Consider the following 10,343-nt stretch of genomic DNA (forward strand, 5'->3'; position numbering starts at 1 on the left):
CATTTTAAAGCCTTTATCGGCTGATACCGATGTCATGCTGATATAATCATGCAGCCCTAAATTGATTGATAACCCTAACCCTAAATTGATTTGGTTTGAGTGGTTACACTTATAGGGTGAAAAACAACTGGCAGTTTCAGACTAATTCCAGGAAACGCATCACAGCTGGACTATCCTGATTGGTTCCTTCACTAAAGAATAACTGGAATCCATCCAATCAGGCCAGTTTGGAGCATCTGAACTGGAAAGCCTCAACTCAGCAGATTTACCTCATAGTGAGTCAGAGGAGCTGCTGCAGTGTTGCGGTACACAGCATTTATAAAGCAGTCCCTCCAGGATTTCTGAGGGTTTTTTGTGATAATTTAGATAAAAAATGCTCGCTTTTGCAGCGGCTTTTCTCAAAAAATGAAATGTAATTTGCAAAGTTTTATGTGATTTTCTGTGGTAAAATTGCGGGAAGTGGCAAAAAATTGCAAGTTATGGAAGCTTTTGTGGAGAAATAGTGGGAATGCTGAAAAATTGCAAGGCCCTGCAAATATGGCAGAGATTGGTTGAATTTGCATTAGGGATGCACGATAATTATCGGGCCGATAAATTATCGGCCGATATGGCCATTTTGCGTTATTATTTATTATTCCGATAATGGCCTTTTTCCGATAAATTATCCGATAATAATCCTGTTTATTTTTTGCCTCGGAAGCGGAGCTTTTTGTGGTCGCACATTCGTGACATCACAGCTGCGACGCAAACATGGCTGCTGCCAGTGTGCAGTGTGTTGCTGTTTTTCAGTTTCACAATGATCAGAAAGCTACTGTAATTTGCAATCCATGTCCCACACAGGTTCCAAGAGGAGGGGAAACCTCTAAGCTGGCATTACGTTAAACCAAAGCTGGCGATGATGGAGCGGATATGTTTGTTGTTTTTGTTAGCGAGTTTTGTTAGCATTAGCTCGTAGCGCGGCACTGCAGGCTCGTCCGCTTGGCAGACAAACTGCTTGTGACATTTACAGTCTGTGGCTTGTGATCAAACAGCCCCACAAAAGCACTTAATACACAGAGCTGGCGTAAACTTATAGAAACTAATGGAAACCCCTTTGCCCGAAAGGAAACATCCAGGGATTGTGTATTTAACTCCAAAAAACCACTCGCTAACGTTAAGCTAACCGCGCTAGTTAGCGTTAGCTGCGGGACAGAGCCAATAATGAAAACAAAGACGCAGTCGCGCACATTAGGCTACATAAAAAGCATCAGTCAGTCAACATTACATAGTGTCTTTTCTTTAATCTGGTGGCAGCATTTTTCAGTAAAAAGTGAAATGACACAGATGGTTTATAGTGCCTGCCCCATTCATTGGGCCCAGGCTACAACTCACTGAGAACTGGAACCCATGCACAATTTGAACAGATCAGTATGACAATAAGAGTCTAAATTACTATGCCTTTTGTCATTGTGTTTTATCTGCAGACTAAGCAGCTTGGCTTTCCGTTCTATAAAAGCCTTTATTTTTGTATTGACTATAATTGAGTGATACACTTTATTAAAACAATCATATTGTATCAGAAGTTTTCTTTGTTTTGCGTTCACAGTGATGTCAGTTAGATTTGGTTAGGTCAGACCTATGCTCACTACATCCATACAGCTTCCCTAACCCTTTTTTAACCCCAGGTGTGCATAAAATACAGGTTAAAAACAAACAAACAAAAAAATATATATCTCTATTTTTATTATAATAATTATCGGTTATATCGTATCGGTTATCGGCCAAGAAGAATATATTTATCGGTTATCGTATCGGCTCTAAAAATCCATATCGTGCATCCCTAATTTGCATTCATTATTGCGATTGCAAAATCTAAATGTCCTGGAGGGACTGATAAAGACTAAAAGAGCAAAAGGAGAGGCGACACAGAGAAGCAACTGTGCAGGTGAGATGAGGACATCCTGAGGGCCTTCTAAAAATATCTCACTTGAAAAAACAAACTCACAATGACTAAGATGAATTGAACAACCAACAGTGTGTGCTGAGTCCAGTCTGAACAGCTGAGTAACAGCTACAACACCACAACTAAATACTGACAAGCTGACCAAGACCACAGCTAGAGATGCAGCGGTATGAGTTTTTGACGGTATGATAACCTTGGACAAAAATACCACGGTTTCACGGTATCACGGTATCGCGGACCTTTATGTGTTATTGTGAAATCTGGCAACAAAAAAATAGCCTACATTTTTTTGTTTGTTATTGAACTATTTATTTCATCTAATTAACGTATGTAAAACTAAAACACACATGCTTATCTTTTGTCAAATCGGATTGGACACTGGACATAAATGTTTCAATGTTAATGTGCGTGCACACACACACACACACACACACACACACACACACACACACACACATACACACCACACTTTTATTTGTATCCAAAAGTACTGTAGGGCAAATATTAGAGATCCAGATATTTTGGAAGAAAGTAGCAGTGCAGACACTGGATGCATGTGCTGTAAGCACAGGAGAAATAGTGTAGCGCATTGCTAGCTTATAATGGATCCAAGCAGACATAATGTAAACACACACACACTTCTGCCTCTCTGTGCGTCACACACACACACACACACACACACACACACACACACACACACACACACACACACACACACACACACACACCTCTGCCTCTTATTTAATGACTGTTGTTACTTCTCTTCAGTGCAATACGCCGGCATAAGAGGTTCGCTCAGTCAAGTAACGTTATCGTTAGTTAGAGCAAAGACAGCTGAGTGCTAATTAGCCATGTTATGTTATCGATAACGTTAGCCTATGACAGTGTTTATTTTACGTTCATCCTCCTACCGGTGGAAATGGTTTATGTCCGACACGATGTATGATGACGCAAGACGTTTAACGTACCTTGAATTTGGCAAATAAGGAAGGACGGGTGTTGTTCCTGCAGATGTGCTGATTCATGTTTGAGGTATTTCCCCCTCTAATCCTCCCTGGCCGTCCCTGCTTTTACCGAAATATTCCCACACACCGCAGAGTTTGTCTTTTTCGACGGGGCCGCGGCCCACCGCCTGGGGGAACGTTCTGGGGATTCTCCTTCAGCAGCCATTATCACGTTGAATTACAATAGGCTACGCACGGGAGTAAACGATTGACTTGATGACTTCTTGACGATCACAGCTACACTGATTGCTGAGACTGGGCAGCTGGGGGGAGGGGCCGCGTAACTGCACTCTGTCTGGGCACTTTCTCTCTCAGGGGGAAACAGGTGATACCGTGGGGAAGGTATGACGGCAAAACTTAGTGGTTTTGATACCGTGACTTTTTGAAACCGAGGTATACCTTCAAACCGGAAACCGCTGCATCCCTAACCACAGCATGGACTATTCAGAGCAGACAGCAGTTAGTTAGGATAAAGAGGCAGGCTGGAGACCGGACGGTTGCTGGTTCCAATTCCTGGACCAGGAGAGAGGAGGAGTAAAGGCTGAATTATGCTCACCCTGCCGTGAAGGGCGCGTGGGTGGAGCGAGGGGCGGGCGCGTCATATGATGTAAATTTGTTGGGCGTGGTTAAGCGCTAGCTCCAGCGGCCGCTCGCGTTGTGCCTGACATTTTTTCTAACAGCGCGAGCTTCTCTCCAAACATGGCCGCATTTAAACCATTGAGCCCTGAACACTGAGCTGTGTTTTCGCCACATTTCTTGACCCATGTGGTAGGCTATAAACTTAGATTTGCAACTGTTCGTTTTTAGTCATTTCACCAAGTAAATGTGTTGTGTTGAGAGCATTATTGAGAGAGATTAAAAGCAGCACAGAGTAGTAGGCTATCAGGGCTGAGTAGTAAAAACGGCTTTCAGTAAAAACAAGTTTGGTGAGTCCTTCATGTGCTGATGTGCGGTCGTTTGAGAGTGAAAGCGCACTCAGTACTGCACAGCGTTTCATTGCGACTTTTCGCGGGCTGTTTTCACCATTGTACAATGCACACAATACATGCTGATCACTTTCTGAGTATAATGGCATCTGCCCCAGCGCGAGGTCTGCACGGTGACTCACGGAGACTCGCGGGGCCCCACCCCCACGGAGCTTTGCTCGAGCATAAGAGCACCTTAACACTCTCACCTCCCTCAACAACCAAACTGTCTGGGAGCCCTTGAGCCAAGGCATTTAACCGGCCAAGTGGAGCTGCTCAGTGTCACTAGTAGCAGACTGTGGTTGAAACTAGCTCCATGCTATTCTGCTATAGTAATCACTAATGAGACTCTTGTCCATCACAGTTTCACAAGCTCTGCATCTAATTTATTATTATTGTCACTTTGTGAAGATATTTTTTTAATTGTTGTTGACATTTGAGCAGCCAATGGCATCGCTAGAAAGATGTGAGAGTGTCAGACATTTTTATCTGGATTCTGCACAGTCACACGTTGTTGTCACTGAACTTGTATTGATCACATGGTATCTGGCTGTATTGAATACTCAACCTCAGATCACGTATCATGATAGGAGATAATGTCAGTAATTTGTAACATCTGTGCCTTGTGATCAGTAGCTCTCTAACACCACTTTCACACCAATCACCAGGGTCAAACCAGGGTTACTTGAGCCGTGTCCAACCCTTCTCTTGTCAATTCACACCAAGTCAGTCCACACAGGGTTAATCCCTCATCATGACAGTTCACATAGGAGAGACGCATAACAAATAACTCAGGCTGGAAATGGGCGGGGCAACACGTCATATTCAGTTGGACAATGAACAGTGGATGTCACACTTTCACATGTCATGTCATGTTGGACATTCGACATTGTACTTGACCTGATGGGCCCGTGTCCAATCAACCTCCTGAGTTGGAGTTGGGCAACGCAGGTTAACGCTTTCATACACAAAATCTACCAGGTTGGACCTCAGTCTGAATGGGGTAAAATACCTCCCATATATATATAATATATATATATATACCTCCATATATATATATATATACCTCCATATATATATATATATATATATATATATATGCATTTATAAAATATATATATATATATATATATCAGCACAAAAGAATCAGGATGATCATTTCATGCTGCATTCCTGCACCAGCTCAGGAAGTTCGAAGTGCCTCATGAGCTGCTCATACAGCTCTACAACTCCATCATCCAGTCTGTCCTGTACAACTCCATCATCCAGTCTGTCCTCTACAACTCCATCATCCAGTCTGTCCTCTACAACTCCATCATCCAGTCTGTCCTCTACAACTCCATTATCCAGTCTGTCCTCTACAACTCCATCATCCAGTCTGTCCTCTACAACTCCATTATCCAGTCTGTCCTCTACAACTCCATTATCCAGTCTGTCCTCTACAACTCCATTATCCAGTCTGTCCTCTACAACTCCATCATCCAGTCTGTCCTCTACAACTCCATTATCCAGTCTGTCCTCTACAACTCCATCATCCAGTCTGTCCTCTACAACTCCATTATCCAGTCTGTCCTCTACAACTCCATCATCCAGTCTGTCCTCTACAACTCCATTATCCAGTCTGTCCTCTACAACTCCATTATCCAGTCTGTCCTCTACAACTCCATCATCCAGTCTGTCCTGTACAACTCCATCATCCAGTCTGTCCTCTACACCACCATCATCCAGTCTGTCCTCTACAACTCCATCATCCAGTCTGTCCTCTACAACTCCATCATCCAGTCTGTCCTCTACACCACCATCATCCAGTCTGTCCTCTACAACTCCATCATCCAGTCTGTCCTGTACAACTCCATCATCCAGTCTGTCCTCTACAACTCCATTATCCAGTCTGTCCTCTACAACTCCATCATCCAGTCTGTCCTGTACAACTCCATCATCCAGTCTGTCCTCTACACCACCATCATCCAGTCTGTCCTCTACAACTCCATTATCCAGTCTGTCCTCTACAACTCCATCATCCAGTCTGTCCTCTATACCTCCATCATCCAGTCTGTCCTCTACACCTCCATCATCCAGTCTGTCCTCTACACCTCCATCATCCAGTCTGTCCTCTACAACTCCATCTCTGGCTGGTTTGGCTCTGCCACCAAACAGCACAGGCACAGACTACAACGGAGAGTCAGGATCGCAGAGAAAATCACCAGTGCCAACCTGCCCTCCATCCAAGACTTGTACTCCTCCAGAGTCAAGAAAGGGGCAGGAAAGATGATCACTGACCCATCTCACCCTGGACATGATGTGTTTGAACTCCCCTCCTACAGAGCACTGTACGCCAAAACCAGCAGAGGCAAAAACGGCTTCTACTCACTCAGTACCCACAATCCATCACTCTGATTCACGCCTTTAACCAGCCACTGAACACTTAGCTTACGCTTACTGTGTGGAATAACATAGCATTTGTGTTAAGTTACTGTGCACACACGCACACACACACACACACACACACGCACACACACACACAAGTTGATGTAGGGTTTCTGGGAAATAACGTTGCAATACCTGACTCCAAGCCTCGTTCACATTGAATGGCATATAACTGTGTAATAACTGAAAAACACAGATATATAAGCCTTTGTCTACAATCCTGTGTGACTTATTTATACATATACTGTACATGTACATTCTTTCATACAGTATATACGTATTTAAAACAGACACTTTACACCACACTTATTGTATAGTAGCTAGTTACTGCAAATGTTTGGCTGTTTTAACTTGTGCATACTTTTTTTCTGTGTGAGCATGAGCAATGCAAACCGGAGTCAAATTCCTTGTATGTGTTCATACTACTTAGGCAATAACGCTGATTCTGATTCTGAGTTGTTCAATTGATGCACAACAGAGAGGAACTCCAGCAGCTACAGCAGACGGACCGGCCTGGAAACCAAGCTACTGCTGCTACAACGCACACGCACACACACACACACACACACACACACACACACACACACCTGATGTTCCATCTCCCTGCTGCTATTAGCTGATTGGACCACCCACGCACTCCTGCAGTGTGTGCGTGTGTGTGTGTGTGTGTGCGTGTGTGTGTGTGTGTGTGCGTGTGTGTGTGTTGGGGGGGGGGGGGGGGGCTGTAAAGGACAGAGGGCCCAAAGGAATTCCCAGAAGAGACAGAGCCATCATGGGGTGGGCGGGCATTGTCAGTAAATGAAGGAGGTGTGTGAGTGCGTGCGTGTGTGTGTGTGGTGTGTGTGTGTGCGCGTGTATGTGTGTGTGTGGTGTGTGTGTGTGTGTGTGTGTCAGCCATTGGGGGAGGTCCAGTGATGGCATGGAGCCCCTGCCTCCTGTGCCAAGCCTCCATGCATCAGCAGAGACTCATCAGACCACCCCGGGTGGTAAATGACAACACATCAAGAGGCATACTGACAGACAGAGGCATGTTTCTCTATCATCTCGGCCCAATAAAAATAAACTTCACTTAAAAATAACTTAGGCCGGATAAAACTCATTAAACAAACGTAGCACTTACACAGCAGATCAGCCCTGCTCTAGTCATCAGCCTATCACAACACTTTGAGCTTGCTGAAGCAACAGATACCCACCAACAATGCAAGGGAGGGAAACATTTCATTTTTCATTCAAAGACTCACTTCAGAGCACTGCTGGTATCCATACTGTTAAAGCACTGCTGGTATCCATACTGTTGCAAATGAGTATTGTATCCGTAAAAAAAATTGCATCGGTACTTATCGATCGATCCTTTTGACTTTCGACTCTTTTTTTTAGCACATATAAAACATACAGAAATACTGATAGTTATCAAGATAAACAAGAAAAGAAATGTGCAAAGTAGAGGCAATAGACCCGCAAGGGCCTATACAAACTCATTGGCTCTGACTCATCAAGACAGTCAGAGCCAATCTCCTCCTGCCTGCCTGTCCTTCACTGGGACTCAATAAAAACACAGCATTTCCCCCGGGTGGGCGTGGCTTTGCAGGACGCAGCAATGCACGCTTTGGCGATCTCCATGAGCATGTCAGGCCGAGGAGGTAGGTGGGCTGAGGCATGGGGTGACTCTGTATGGTTAGAGCAAGCTTACAGTCTCAAGACTGTGGTGAAAAAGTGACGAGCTGACCCGATGCGAGCAGATGAGAATACGCTTCAGGCACATGTGCGTGAAACGCTCTGTTTTTAGGGAGTCCCGTCCACTCAAATCACAGCCAACACGAGTTTGAGGCTTCAACAAGTGAAAAAACTTTATAGTTGTATGAGAGGATTCAAGTGATGGTAGCTGGGAGTAAACAACAAGCTGTCAGACTCGCCTGCTTCTGCAGCTCTGACAGGAGGACTGTGTTTGATGTTAGCTTGTTGGGTAAGCGACTGGTTACGGTTCATTACAGGAGTTAACTGTCATCATCAGCTGGCTGGTCAACTTCACATCCAAGTCATGTTGTTGCTTAAAATCCTTAAAATGTTATTAAAGCGATACCAGACTAGCTCAACTTAAAGCCATGGTTCCCAAATGTTTTCACACCAAGAACTAGACAGAAGAGCCCATTTCCTCTGACAGGAGTTTTGCTGTATGTCCTGTAGGTGAAACAGTCACTCTTTCATATTTATCTATAGTTATATTTCTTAAGAATTAAATATCAGATCAATCTGACCATGCATCATTTTACCGAGAGCCCAGCTCAGCCGCACCTGACCCCCAGTTTGGGAGCTGCTGCTGACTTAAAGCTCGTTAACTGACTTGCTATTTACTTAACTAAGCACAAAAGTCATGTTCTACCAGGTGCGTAGGTGTGGTTAAACCAGGGCACATTCAACTGACAGATTTGATCGTGGACTTTGGGGTAACGTAACGTTCTGCCCATTCAGGGGTGAAGTCGTGTCGAGTGTAGCGGGGTGACAGCGACGTAACGTCACATAGTAAACAAGCCAAGTTAGCCCTGTAGCTAACACTTGCTAACGACGCATCGGAAATGGCTAGCAACAGCCAACAACAACATTTTAAGCTAGCAGCAGTCAGCTAATAAGAGATATTTTGTGGAAGTCCTGTCTTTGTTATATGATGTGTTCTAGTTGTATGTTGTTAATATGTTGTTATGTTATATGGGAAGCTGTGGAGAGCGTTATCTCTGACAAGACCAGCCAAGCAACTTGAGGCAAGGCCTCTCTTCCTCGGGCAGGCCAAGGAACCTATAAAGAAGGAAGAGACATCACTCACGTCAAAGCGTTCGAATTAGACTTTGGGGCTGGTTCTGAAGTGAATGGGGTGGGCATGGAAAGCTCCACCACCAAACCATCATATCTGCGTTGTTTCACTGAAAAATGTTTCCACCAGAAAACACGTTAGATTAAGTGATGTTGACTGATGTTTTTTAATCTGTTTAATCCTTAGTATTGGTCTCCAAACATACCATGGCTCTGTCCAGCAGCTGTAGCTCAACTCCAAGCCCCTGTTTGGTACAAATAGTCTGTAGAGATTAGCGATTTTACATCATGCCTGAACGGGGCATCAGCCAACATCACCTTGTGTTTTTGGTGGAAGCATTTTTCAATCAAAGGTGAACAACACAGATAATGATGGTTTATAGTGAGACTTTCCATGCCCGCCCCATAGACCCTTTTCACAGCAACATTCATGATGGAACACCTACATTGAATGGAACCGCCATTAATGGTATTGGTTATGCTTTAACTTCCTGTTTTATCCCATCAAAACGGTTGCTGTGAAAAGGACGTATTCAATAGAACTGGCCCCGATCACCGATGCAAAATTGGAACGCTGTTGCGTGAGTGATGGCTCTTCCTTCTCTCTCGGTTCCTCGGGCCAGCCTCAGCAGACAGGACAGAGACAGACTCACCCTGGTGGAAGTGATGTCCATCATGACCTCCTGGAAGGCGGCCGTCTCCTCGGCCTGTCTCTGGGTGTGCAGCGCTATCTTCTCGCTGAACTTGCGGGGGTTGGCCGGGCCGGAGCCGGAGCCCGGAGCGGGTCCCCCGGGCCCGCAGCCCGAGCCTGTGCCCGGAGCAGACATCTTCACCAGGCGAGCCAGGGACGACGCGACGTAGTGGAATGATTTCACCAGAGAGGAGGGGGAAGGAGTGAGCTCTCACTCTGCTGCTACTTCCGGGAACCCCAAGACGTCAGGCAGAGTGAATTCGGAAAGCAGCGGGACAAATAGGACAAATGTGCTTTAATGTTCCTATCATAAACCAAATTTTTTTTAACAATGCATGTCAATAAGCCTAAGTAAAGTAATTCAATCCACATTTTATTCACTATATGTCTATATGTATAATGTCTTTATGAACTGATTATTTTATGATTTCTGTCTGTTCTTGTATTTGACGAGTCACAACTTAAGGTAGCGGCGGCAGAGCCAGAGAGCTGAGCGCATGCGGCATACA

General features: G+C 44.7%; 1 protein-coding gene across 1 annotated transcript in view; it reads right to left on the minus strand.

Moving 5' to 3' along the window:
- LOC310788208 (CREB-regulated transcription coactivator 2) overlaps positions 1 to 10,009 on the minus strand; it is a 132,756-nt gene extending 122,747 nt beyond the window's left edge. The window contains exon 1 of the mRNA XM_083649745.1: positions 9,797 to 10,009. Within this exon, the coding sequence (XP_083505871.1) occupies positions 9,797 to 9,970 (174 nt within the window). The 5' untranslated portion in view covers positions 9,971 to 10,009. The remainder of the gene's footprint in view (positions 1 to 9,796) is intronic.
- Positions 10,010 to 10,343: the final 334 nt, after the last annotated feature.

The sequence above is a fragment of the Poromitra crassiceps genome (assembly GCF_964638095.1).
Source record: "Poromitra crassiceps genome assembly, chromosome: 1".
Taxonomy (NCBI): domain Eukaryota; kingdom Metazoa; phylum Chordata; class Actinopteri; order Beryciformes; family Melamphaidae; genus Poromitra; species Poromitra crassiceps.